We start from the raw sequence: 12,586 nt of genomic DNA, 5'->3' as shown, positions 1-12,586 counted from the left end.
CATCCCTGTAGGCACACAGCGTCATCACGAGCTGTGCTCAGAGCTCACACATGTGTCCTGAGGCAGATTTGAGACCCCCCGTTGCCTGTTCTGGGTCTCTTCTCCATCACCGCCCATTTTTCTGGTGCAGGTTCGAGGAGCTGACCAACATCATCAAGACCATTCGTAACGCCATGAAGATCCGAGACATGACCAAATGCCTGGAGGAGTTCGAGCAGCTCGGGAAGGCGTACATGAAGTCCAAGAACATCATAGACAAGGAGGGCGTCCCCCGCTTCTACATCCGCCTCCTCTCCGACCTGGAGGACTATCTGAATGAGGTGAGACGCTATTGGCTGAGAGATCATCCACTGACACGCCCCCTCCGTCGCATGGCTGGAATACGCCGGCCGTCCTCTGCCGCTCATTAACAGGGTTTTCTCTGATTCCGCAGCTCTGGGAGGATAAGGAAGGCAAAAAGAAGATGAACAAGAACAACGCCAAAGCCCTGAGCACCCTGCGCCAGAAACTGCGCAAGTACAACCGCGATTTCGAAGCCCCGATCACTGCGTACAAACAGGTGAGCCGCCGCACACCAACACGCACTTGTCACTGTCACCTACCACCACACGGGGCTTGTGGGTGGATTGTTGATGCTCGGATCACATGGACACAGAGGTGCCGAGTCCGTGTAACACTTCCAGGTACTTGGAGATCACGATAGTCCTCCTGACAATGCCGCCCTCTGCTTTTGTCTCCAAGAGGACGGCGCTATCTTTGTCCAGGCATCATAAAGAGTCCCCATATAAAATGGTGGTTTAGAGACTGATCACCGGGGGAGGGGAGACTGAGGAAATGCTTCCTCCTGCCTGCAGCAGGCTGATCACTGGGGGAGGGGAGACTAAGGAAATGCTTCCTCCTGCCTGCAGCAGACTGATGACATCATGTTGGCCTGACTCTTATTAGCTTTACTCCTATCAGCTGCCCAATGTCATGGTGGCTATGAGGTGTGGGATGCTGTGTCTCTGGGTTTCTGTTATCCTTCGCTCACTTGTGGTCTCTGTTCTCCAGAATCCGGAAGAGTCAGCTGATGAAGATCAGGAGAAGGATGACGACGACGATTCAGAAGGTGAGGAGCATGATAAGTGAGATGTTGGTATAGTCAGGACCAGAGTGCCACGTTCTCAGGAACCCCCATGATGTCCATACTGCTAGAGGTGCGCGGCTCAGTTCAGTGTGCGGCACGTTCCAGGTGCAGGCTGGTAATACGTAAGAGCCAACAAGTATCATTCCGTCTTCTGAAATTTTACTATAATGGAGACTGAAAATGCTTCCTGCTTGGCTGTCATGTTGATCCTCTGATAAGTCCTTCAGATATCTGGAGCAAGCACACAAGGTTACATTCGGAACCTCTGAGCTGCATAACATGAAGTATTGCGGCCGGCTAGGCAAGTCTCATTTATAAGAAGGGGTTGGACGTGGCATCTTGTGTGTTCCTGCCGATCGGTTTCCTTCAGCCCTCTTTCCATGGAGCACCTAATAGGGTGTCGTAGTTTAGATACCATGAAAGGGGCCAGAAGATGAGGACCTGACGTAGGGGGCCAGGAGATGAGGACCTGACGTAGGGGGCCAGGAGATGAGGACCTGACGTAGGGGGCCAGGAGATGAGGACCTGACGTAGGGGGCCAGGAGATGAGGACCTGACGTAGGGGGCCAGGAGATGAGGACCTGACGTAGGGGGCCAGGAGATGAGGACCTGACGTAGGGGGCCAGGAGATGAGGACCTGACGTAGGGGGCCAGGAGATGAGGACCTGACGTAGGGGGCCAGGAGTAGGATGAGGACCTAACAGGGACGAGGAGATGAGGACCTAACATAGGGACGAGGAGATGAGGACCTAACATAGGGACGAGGAGATGAGGACCTAACATAGGGACGAGGAGATGAGGACCTAACATAGGGACGAGGAGATGAGGACCTAACATAGGGAAGAGGAGATGAGGTCTAACATCCTTCTTCCATGTTCCAGCCTCGTCTTCCAGTGACGATGAGAAGGATGAGGGAATGAGCGCCAGCAAGTTCCTGAAAAAGATCGAATCTGCGCCACCAGAGACCCGAAACAAATTCCTGAAGAAGACGGAGGTGAGGAGTCTGCACGGTTTTCGTCTTTCAGTGCCGCCGCGGGACGAGTCCGGAGGAACTCTCGTGTGATAATTGTATCTTCTTCTCTGCAGGAGGCTGAGGATGAGGAGGAATCGTCTGACGATGAAGACTGGGGCTCTGACTCCGAGGACTCTGACTCCGAATCTGACGATGACGAGGGCAAATACACCTCCCTGGCTTCCAAATTTCTCAAGAAGTAAGTGGGGTGGCGGCGTCATTATATAGGACTTCTAGAACGCCAACGTTTAGCGCCACGCTTGAGGGCAGTACAGTTACAAGCACGGTACTAGGAGTGTCCTGCTCACGGGAGCTTGCAATCTAAAAGGGAGGGGCAACTGGCACCAAAGGTAATAACTGTGTGTAGGGATGAGTTGGTGGACTAAGTAAAAGGTTAGTTCGGTAGAGGCAGGATGAGATTTCAGGGAACGTCTAATGGCGGGACAGATTGGGGTAGGGAGTTGCAGAGGATGAGAGAGACTCTGGGGAAGTCCAGGAGGTGACGAGAGAGCGTTAGAAAGCCAGAGGTCTTGAGAAGTGAAGAGGACGGTTTGGGTGATCTTCTGAGATAAGGTTGGTGATGTAGCTCAGGACAGAGCTATGAATATCTTTGTATGTTGGGGGATCAGAAGTCTGTGGGGGGAGGGATTGGCTTGGCAGAGAGGGGCGGGAGACCGGGATTGGTTGGTAAGGCGGATGAGTCTGGCAGCAGCATTCCTGATAGGTTGAAGGAGGGATAGTCTGTGTAGGCCAATGAGGAAGGAGTTTCTCGAGGCGAGGGATAACAAGGGAGTGCATTGATAGCTTGGTGGTGTGGTTGGTTAGGAAGGACGTTCTTTGGGTCTTGTTGCAATAGAGAACAATCTGGTCCCCTGCCAGGCAGGGCCGTGCTGTTTGGCGGAGCTGCGTACATCCCGGCACTGGATGGACAGGAATACAAATCATTTGGCAACTGCAATGGCTCCCGTCGATGTGTCGGCTGTGTGCCCGGAGCTCGGCTTCACTCCCGGGAGGCTCGATGCTCACCTGAGATTTTGCTGCATTTTAGGTCGGCTCCTGAAGGGGATCGCCAAGCTACAGAGAAGACTAAAGAGAAAAAGAAGAAGCAGCAGCATCGCAAAGTGAAGAGGAAGGGAGAGGAAGAGGGGGGTGAGGAGGAGGAGGAGGGCGGCGGAGGAGAGTGGGAGAAGGTCAAAGGAGGAGCCCCGATGGTTAAGGTAAGATCCCACTGAGGGCATTGTGGGAATATGTGCGTCCCCCTTCCAGCCATCACTTTTATGGTGAAATCCAGCCTTCCATCTATCTATCTGACCTCCGTCCTTCCCTTCAGTCTTCTATCTGACCTCCGTCCTCCCCTTCAGTCTCTTTTCTGACCTCCGTCCTCCCCTTCAGTCTCCTATCTGATCTCCTTCCTCCCTTCAGTCTTCTATCTGACCTCCGTCCTCCCCTTCAGTCTTCTATCTGACCTCCGTCCTTCCCTTCAGTCTTCTATCTGATCTCCGTCCTCCCCTTCAGTCTTCTATGCCCAGCCCAATACTTCCGGTATCAGGAAGCTGGGCAGCGCGTCGTTACACGCTGCCCGGCTTCCTGATTGGCCGGCTCCATGCTCCTTTGTCACTTGTGACGAGAGAACATGGAGCCGGCTTCCCGTCCAATCAGGAAGCCGAGCAGCGTGCAATGACTCGCTGCCCGGCTTCCAGATTGGTCGCTGAGCTGGCCAATCAGGAAGCCGGACGCTGTGTAATGACACGGCGCCTGGCTTTCTGATTGGCCAGGAAGCCGGCTTCATGCTCCCTCATCACTTGTGACGAGGGAGCATGGAGCCGGCAATCAGGAAGCCGGGCGCCGCGCCATTATATGGCGCCCAGCTTCCTGGTTGGGCAGAGAGCCGGCTCCATGCTTCTTGTCACCCAGTGATGAGAAGCATGGGGACGGTTTCCCTGCTAATCGGGAAGCCAGGTGGCGAGTCTTTACACGCCGCCTGGCTTCCTGAACGGGACTTCCGATATCGGTATTTGGTATCGGCGAGTCCCGGAAAAAAAACAACTGATATTGGTTAGGGACGAGCCAATGAAGACAAAATACAGTGTCTCTTATCTTCTAGGAAAAACCTAAGATGTTTGCCAAAGGCACAGAGATCACTCCCCCCATCGTGGTGAAGAAGCTGAATGAGATCCTCCAGGCCAGAGGAAAGAAAGGCACAGACAGGTGAGTTGCAGCATCCACAGTGCTCAGGTGTGACGACTTTGCAGGTTCCCAGATTGGTCGGGCACCTTCGATGGTCGCAGGAGGATTGTCATCGATTTCCAGATACAAATAAAGACGTGAAAACTGCCACTGTAGTCTCCAGACCTCCGGTGCCGTTGTCTGGTGGTGACTTCTTTCTCTTTGTGTCTTGGAGGTCCATGTATCTTCTTCTCATCTCATTCCTTCTCCCCCCCCCCCCCCAGGGCCTCTCAGATTGAGCTCCTTCACTTGCTGGTAGGCATCGCTGAGGAAAACAATCTCGGGCAAGGGATCGCCGTCAAGATAAAGTTCAACATCGTGGCCTCTTTGTACGACTACAACCCAAACCTGGCCGCTTACATGAAGGTACAAAAATGTCCACCGTGCTGTATTCTGTGTTCTAGAGCTGGGCTGTGTGGCTAAACATAACTTGTCCTCTTTTCTATCTCCTCAGCCGGATATGTGGAAGAAATGTCTGGAATGTATTCATGATCTCCTGGATATTCTCTTTGCTAATCCCAACATGTTCATTGGAGAGAACATTGCTGAAGATTCGGAGAACCTCGTCGTTTCAGATCAGGTAATGAGACTGTCTCTTCCATCGTTCTTACCCGTGCTGTGCCTACTGACCATCCTGACCACATCTTGGGTCTATGGCTTCCATCGTTCTTACCCGTGCTGTGCCTACTGACCATCCTGACCACATCTTGGGTCTATGGTTTCCATCGTTCTTACCCGTGCTGTGCCTACTGACCATCCTGACCACATCTTGGGTCTATGGCTTCCATCGTTCTTACCCGTGCTGTGCCTACTGACCATCCTGACCACATCTTGGGTCTCACTTCCATCGTTCTTACCCGTACTGTGTCTACTGACCATCCTGACCACATCTTGGGTCTATCGCTTCCATCGTTTGTACCCGTGCTGTCCACTGACCATCCTGACCATATCTTGGGTCTATGGCTTCCATTGTTCTTACCCACACTGTGTCTACTGACCATCCTGACCACATCTTGGGTCTATAGCTTCCATCGCTCTTTCCCACACCGTGTCTTTGGATTAGGGATGTACCGATACCAAGTATTTGGGCGAGTACTGGTGATGCTCCTGATGCTGAGCTCGATACCGGAACTTCTGGTATCTGGAAACCAGGAGGCGAGTCATTACAGGCTACCCGACATCCTGATTGGCCAGGAAGCTGACTCCTGGCTACCCAGCCAATCAGGAAGCCAGGGGGCAGGTAATGACTCGCCCCCCCGGATTCCTGATTTGCCCGGAAGCCGGCTCCCTGGTCACATGGTGACAGGGATGCATGTAGCCGGCTTCGTAGCCACTCGGGAAGTTGGGTGCCGTGTAAGGACTCCCCCGCCCGACTTCCTGTACCTGGTTAGTCAGCTTCCCGAACCAATCATGAACAGGAAGTCGGGCGACGAGTCATTATCCGCTGCGCTGCCCCGGCTTCCTGATTGGCCAGGAAGTCGGGTGGCAAGTCATTACACACCAACCCGGCTTCCTTAATGGAACTTTTGATATCAGTATTCTGGATCGACGAGTACTGGAAAAAAATATCTCTTCTTGATACCGAAAAACCGGTATGGGTGCATCCCTACTTCTGATCATCCTGACCACATCTTGGCTCTGTCACTTCCATCGTTCTTACCCGTGCTGTATCTACTCATCATTCTGACCACATCTTGTGACATCCTGTTTCAAAACCATGGACATTCATATAGAGTTTCCCCCAACTTCCCCTCCATCCCCCATCCTTGCAGCTAGAACAGCCTCCACTCTTCTGGGAAGGCTTTTCACAACATTTTGGAGTGTGTCTGAGAATTTGTGTCCATTTTGCCAATAAAACCCATTTGTGAGGTCAGGTATGGCTGTTGGGTGAGCAGACCAGGCTTGCACTTGTATCGGTTCTGTAACTATAAATATTGCTATGGGTTACCTCGCTGACAAACCAAGTTTGATGTCTATATATATATATGTCATTCCTCTAGCCTATGCGTGTTCGTGGCTGTATCCTGACTCTTATTGAGAGAATGGATGAAGAATTCACCAAGATCATGCAAAATACTGATCCTCATTCACAAGGTACGTGGAGCGCGCGTGTCAGCTTGTGTGTCTGACCCATAAAATAAACGATGATGCTGGGCGGCGGGTTGTTTTGATTTCCTTCTCCATTGTTGGCGCTGACAAGTCTCATTCATTAAAGCTGGACTCCAGCTCTGTGATCATTTATACATCATTAAATGTGTCTGGCTTGGTATCGGTCTCTTGCATTCACCTGTACAGCAAGACTTAGACTGGGCAAGGGAGAAGCAGCACAAGGTGTGCGCTGCCGTGCTCATGTACTAACAAGGAACATGCTGTTGCATGGCGCAAGCAGAGCAATAAGCTGATCAGTCCACTGCTTCTCCTTTCATTTTTGTTCTGACAGATAGGGCTTAGCTGTGTTTGGCAGACCCTTGTAAATTTCAGGACTGCATGGACAGTAATACAAAGCCTAAAAATGCTAAAATAGCTTCTCAAGCCGTATTATGCCATGTGCTGTTGCTTGTGGGGACACTTTAGCATGCCGTGAGTACTATTGTGGCATGGTAATCCACAGCCAGCATTCTAATTACCCGGTATAGGCTATCGAGCTCAGCCCTGAATAAGGCCGGCTTGTCCGTCTGGGAGACCGGTCTGCCTGTGGTTCTGCCATTTTTTTTGGAAATCGTTGGGCTCATCTCGGCTTTGTTTCTCCGTAGAGTACGTGGACAATCTGAAAGACGAAGCGCGCGTGTGCGAGGTGATCGAGCGCGTGCAGAAATACCTGCAGGAAAAGGGCAACACGGATGAGATCTGCCGGGTGTATCTCAGGAGGATTATGCACACTTACTACAAATTCGACTACAAAGCTCATCAGAGGCAGCTCAGCACCGGGCAGGAGTCCAAGGTAAGGTTTCCGGTGCTGCTTCCTTCGTCTCGCTCAGGAGGACCAGCAATACCTTTTTGTAAGGCAGGTTCACACCATTTTCCGGACCACATCTGCTCCGTGTGAACCTGCCCGCAGTTCCAGTGCATTCCAGACCAGACAACATAGGACAAGCAGTATTTTTCTGGGCTGGAACGGACTCTGCTGGTGTGAACAGAGGCCAGGAATAGCATAGGGATACCTTAGGATGCATTTTGGGTCCGGGAACAATTTGGTCTGGTCTGGAGATGATCTGGATGTGGTGTGAATGGGCCCTTCATAGCAGGCTTACTACTGATTAAAGGAGAACTATGAGGGGGGTGCTTTTCACTCACCTCATAGTTCTAGCCGACCTGTGACAATGAGACTGTCACAGGTCGGCTCAGTAGATCGGGAGGTGAGCGAACACATACCGGCGCTCGCTCACCTCTCGATCCTGTCATGGCTCTCTGCCGTGACAGGGGAGGGGATGAATTCCCTGCTCCGATCCGTCAGCGCTGACTGGCGGAACGGACGAGGGAGGGGGCGGGTACAGCTGTCAGTCACGCAGCTGGACGGATCTCAACATCGATGTCGGGATCCGCTCCGGCTGCGGCGTCTCAGTATACCGCGAGCTGTAGCTCCCTATATACTGAGCCTAGGGTGACGGGAGGACGCTAGTTTGCGTCCTCCCGTTACCCTAAGGAGAACTATGGGGAAAAGCCTTAACCCCATAGTTCTCCAATGTTATTTCTGATTTAGCTGTCAGCAAGCTTTAAGTCTACTTGCTGCAAGATGGCCGACCTCTGGCCTGGCTTCTCTTTAGAAAGTAGCCACAGCCTAAGTAGAGAAGCCTGTCCCCTGCCAGCACGCTGCAGAGAAGGACCCCTTGCTCATAGCTCCTCCCCGTTGAGTCAGACCCATAGCTCTTCAATCAGCAAATATCATCTTCCCATAAAGCTAAACTCCATGTAGACATAAAATGTAAGAATGATTGACGGTCTGTAATCTAGTCATTGGATTGAGCTTAGCTCTGTTTTCGGGTTTCGGCCCCACTGATTGCTCTTACTCGCTGCCTCTCTAAGTAGATTTCTGGGAATAAGAAGTAACACCCTAGCTGTTTCCCCTATTCTGAGGTACTAATGTCGATTTTGCTCCCTCGTGCAGTCAGAACAGGACCAGGCCGAGAACGAAGCCGAGGACAGTGCAGTCCTCATGGACAGACTCTGCAAATACATCTACTCCAAGGACAGGACTGACCGAATCCGAACCTGTGCCATCCTGTGCCACATCTACCACCATGCCCTGCACAACCGCTGGTTCCAGGCCAGAGACCTCATGCTCATGTCCCACCTGCAGGACAACATCCAGCATGCTGACCCTCCGGTGCAGGTAAGAGATTGGAGCTTCGCTACATACATAACATTATGGAGATACTTCTTGTATATTAACGATTCTTCCCGGGGTTCTTACATTAAGGGGTCCACTAAATCCACTTGTACATCTCCTACTCCCTCATTGTTGGGGAGTAGGAGATGTAATGAGGAGGGCATAAGAAATGAACATTGTATGTGGATTTAGCATGGTGCTCAGCGAGACTCCAGATATGCGTAAGCGTTGTGTCCTCCTTTTTTGTGTGTTTTTAGCGTTTATAAATTGTCCCGCTCCGGGGGGCGTCCATCCAAACAGATACATGCGGGCATACATAGGAACGGTCTCAGCTGTTCAGACTTACAGTGGACCTGAGGTCAAAAAGAGTAGATTTGCTATGTTAGGGAATATCTGGGTCTTAACCCTATCCTAAAAAGTAGGGATGCACAGATACTTTTCGAGTACCAGTGCAGATACTCGGCATTTTCATGAGACCTACCAGGGTGGCAGCGGTTGCAGCTGGGACCGGGCTCTGGCGCCCCACCACTGTCCTGAAATCATTAGTCTGTATTGTTGTAGAAAAACTGTCACATGACAATAAACAAAAATGTATCAGTACTTGTAAGTACTCGGCAAGTATCAGTACTCGTACTTGCAAAACTGGTATCTGTGCATCCCTTTATTTATAAAAACAAAATCGTACATTAAAACAGAGATGTACAAATCCCGGGAGCTCCGTGTGCTCCTTACACATGACAGCGGCCACCTAAGTTTTGAGTTTTTCTCTAGTCTGGTCTTGGAGCTGGAAAAGCATCCGTACTTGTACAGAGTACGGTACTCCGTATCGGTGCATCCCTACTAAAAAGTACACCTTTTGTCGGGCATTCCTCCTGAAAAATTGCAGAGCTCTTCCTGGTATATGAGGGTGCCTCTGCCTTCCTGTACCTACAGCCTCATATTTGTATATCTGCAATGTGAGATCTGTTGCTGACCCGGATTGCCTGACTGCCCGTGTTTCCTCTGCCCGTGTTTCCTCTGCCCGTGTTTCCTCTGCCCGTGTTTCCTCTGCCCGTGTTTCCTCTGCCCGTGTTTCCTCTGCCCGTGTTTCCTCTGCCCGTGTTTCCTCTGCCCGTTTTCCATTACTGACTATCCTTACTTGCCGCCACCTAGCCCAACCTTTGCCTGCAAACGTGACTATCCTTGCCTGCCCTGACCTCTGCCTGAATCTGCTTTCCACCATTCTGTCTCTTCATGGTAGCCCCCCCCCTATTTCCGCTAGTCACTGGTGGGATGATTCTGAGAGTCGTAACCTGGTGGCAGTGCAGCAGCCCAGTGGGCTAGTAGGGTTACCGGCCCACTATCCCTTGAGGGGTTCTCTGGTGAAGGACCAAGATGTGTCTTAAACTCTGCGTCTTGGGGGTGCCTGCGTTCACCCGTCAACACCTTGCCACTGCCCTGCCTCCTGTCTTTTATATAGATGACAGGTGAATGTCAGCCCAATGGTTACATCCAGCCGCAACTTTTTCCCTCCTGTAAACCTGATTACCGCCCCAATCATTTCACAGAGCAGCCACGGACACAGCAAGCCTACATTCAGCTAACATTTAGAAACTCATACAACAGATTTCAGATCATTATGTCAGGTGACAGGAGACAGTTTATTGACCAATCAGTGGAGTTGAGATCTAATGAACTACATGTTTTAGATTTGTCCTGTGTGCTTTTCAATATCAATGGTTGCATGTTCTGACCCGATTTATTCTGTCACTTCCAGATCCTTTACAACCGGACCATGGTGCAGTTGGGCATTTGCGCCTTCCGGCAAGGCATGATCCGTGACGCGCACAATGCTCTCTTGGACATTCAGTCTAGCGGGAGGGCCAAGGAGTTGCTGGGCCAGGGCTTGCTGATGAGAACCATGCAGGAGAGGAACCAAGAACAGGAGAAGATAGAGAAACGCAGACAGATCCCCTTCCACATGCACATCAACCTGGAGCTGCTGGAGTGCGTCTACCTGGTGTCCGCCATGCTGCTGGAGATCCCTTACATGGCAGCCCACGAGTTCGATGCGCGGCGGAGGATGATCAGCAAGCAGTTCCACCATCAGCTACGTGTGGGCGAGAGGCAGCCATTGCTTGGTGAGTCCTGAGGGAGAGCTCGAAGTCATGAATAAAACAAAAGAAGTTTCCAAAATATATTTCGATTGATCAGGTTTACTGTCAGCCCTCCGAAAAGTGTTATTCAATTTACAAGTGGAGTCTTCTGGCTCCTTGTATATCTGTAACTCTGTTCTCACCCTCCTCAAAGCTGTGGATGTTCTTGGCCTTCCTACTCCCAACTACCATTACCAGGGGGGGGTACTTTCTGTCAAAGTACCCCCGGACCCTTCTGTAAATACCCGCTGATCCTGCCTGCACAACCACACGATAGGCACTTCCTTTACTAGGCGACGGCAGTGTTATTGCCTTAGTTGCCACTGTAGTTGTTTAGATTTTGGCCCCTGGCAAAAAGGAGGGATCCTCATATGAAAGTGGGGCTCTGGTATAAAGGGGGTTTCTGACATGAGGGGGGGCTCCTGATGTGAGAGGGGGGGCTCCTGATGTAAAGGGGGATTCTAATGGCAAGGGGGTTTCTGGATTGAAGAGGAGCTTCTGATGTGAAAAGAGGGGACTTTTAACCACTTCAAGACCAGGTGTTTAGACCCCCCTTCCTGGCCAGGCCATTTTTCAGTGTTCAGCGCTGCAGTACTTTGACTGACGTTTATTCCGTCATGCAACGCTGTACTGAAATGAATTTTATACCATTTTTTGGGGACAGATAGAGCTTTATTTTGGTGGTATTTAATCACCACTGCGGGTTTTATTTTTTACTATAATTAGGAAAAATTACTGAAAATTTTGAAAAAATAAGTTTTTTAACGTTATGTTAGGAAACATTTATTATTACCCAGTTTTTTGGTAAAATATAAAAGTCGGGGTCACGTCGGATAAATAGACACCAAACATGTCAAGTTTTAAAATTGCGCGCACCCGCGACATCGCAGAAAACTACCATACCCAAAATTGGCCATAGGCGACACTTTAAAAGCGTTTACCGCTCATCAGTTTAGTGTTATCAGTGATTGATGGCCCTAGAATTATTGCTCTCACTGCGACGTTCGCGGCGATATGTAACATGTGCGGCGTAATGGGCGCAATCGTCTTTTTTGCACGTATGCGCCCCTGACGCATGTTTGCATGCGTGTATGTATGGGTGGGGACTTTAAAAAAATAATTTTTTATTCTATTTGTTATGTGTAACCCCCCTATGTGATAGCAAAAGAGGTGACAGGTCCTCTTTATGGAGACATCAGGGGTCTCCAAGACCCCTAATGTCACCTAGGACCCCCCAAAAGAAGCTGATTATGGGGGTGCACCGATCGTTGCAAAATACAAGCGATCGCTTGTATGTTAACAGGCACCGCTGTCTGTTTTTAAATTGCGGCCATTTGCCGCGCGCGCGAGGGGGCGTGTCTGAGCGGATGTCTAAAGCAGCCCGCTCAGATCTAGAGAGCTCCAGGCCGGTAGTTAATGTAAATCTTTTGGTAACATCGTGATGCCAAGCCTAGCTCTACTCGCAGCCTTTTTAGATGGACAGCCGATTGCTGCTTCTGCAAGAGCTTGCATGTTCTACAGATGTTTAAGCCCCTGGCTTATTCCCTCCCAACCCACTCCAACACCCAGCTACATTTACCACTTGGAAGAGAGCATAATCTCATTTAATTTAAGACATTTAAAGCTGAACTGCTAATTTCACAGATGAAACATAGATAAGGGAACTGTTACCAAAGGATTTATATTAAAAGTCCCCTCTTTTCACATCAGACGCTCCTCTTCAAACCAGAAACCCCCCTTCCCATTACAAGCACCCTTTA

The 12,586-nt window shown here is 50.6% G+C and overlaps 1 protein-coding gene across 3 annotated transcripts in view; it reads left to right on the top strand.

The window, feature by feature from the left end:
• Positions 1 to 12,586, top strand: part of LOC108802258 (eukaryotic translation initiation factor 3 subunit C) — a 25,623-nt gene that overhangs the window by 8,123 nt on the left and 4,914 nt on the right. For 2 of the 3 annotated variants that reach the window (XM_018574126.1, XM_018574128.1), the window contains exons 4-16: positions 131 to 320; positions 434 to 559; positions 1,051 to 1,108; positions 2,008 to 2,120; positions 2,213 to 2,337; positions 3,187 to 3,355; positions 4,243 to 4,346; positions 4,589 to 4,730; positions 4,819 to 4,944; positions 6,365 to 6,458; positions 7,118 to 7,305; positions 8,470 to 8,694; positions 10,448 to 10,811. In XM_018574126.1, the coding sequence (XP_018429628.1) occupies positions 131 to 320; positions 434 to 559; positions 1,051 to 1,108; positions 2,008 to 2,120; positions 2,213 to 2,337; positions 3,187 to 3,355; positions 4,243 to 4,346; positions 4,589 to 4,730; positions 4,819 to 4,944; positions 6,365 to 6,458; positions 7,118 to 7,305; positions 8,470 to 8,694; positions 10,448 to 10,811 (2,024 nt within the window). The remainder of the gene's footprint in view (positions 1 to 130; positions 321 to 433; positions 560 to 1,050; positions 1,109 to 2,007; positions 2,121 to 2,212; positions 2,338 to 3,186; positions 3,356 to 4,242; positions 4,347 to 4,588; positions 4,731 to 4,818; positions 4,945 to 6,364; positions 6,459 to 7,117; positions 7,306 to 8,469; positions 8,695 to 10,447; positions 10,812 to 12,586) is intronic. The other variant, XM_018574127.1, reaches the window with a different exon arrangement.

This window comes from Nanorana parkeri, unplaced genomic scaffold (genome assembly GCF_000935625.1).
Source record: "Nanorana parkeri isolate BGI_ZX_2015 unplaced genomic scaffold, ASM93562v1 scaffold2752, whole genome shotgun sequence".
Taxonomy (NCBI): Eukaryota; Metazoa; Chordata; class Amphibia; order Anura; family Dicroglossidae; genus Nanorana; species Nanorana parkeri.
Note: the sequence above shows the minus strand (reverse complement) of the source record. Positions and strands in the feature narration are given on the sequence as shown.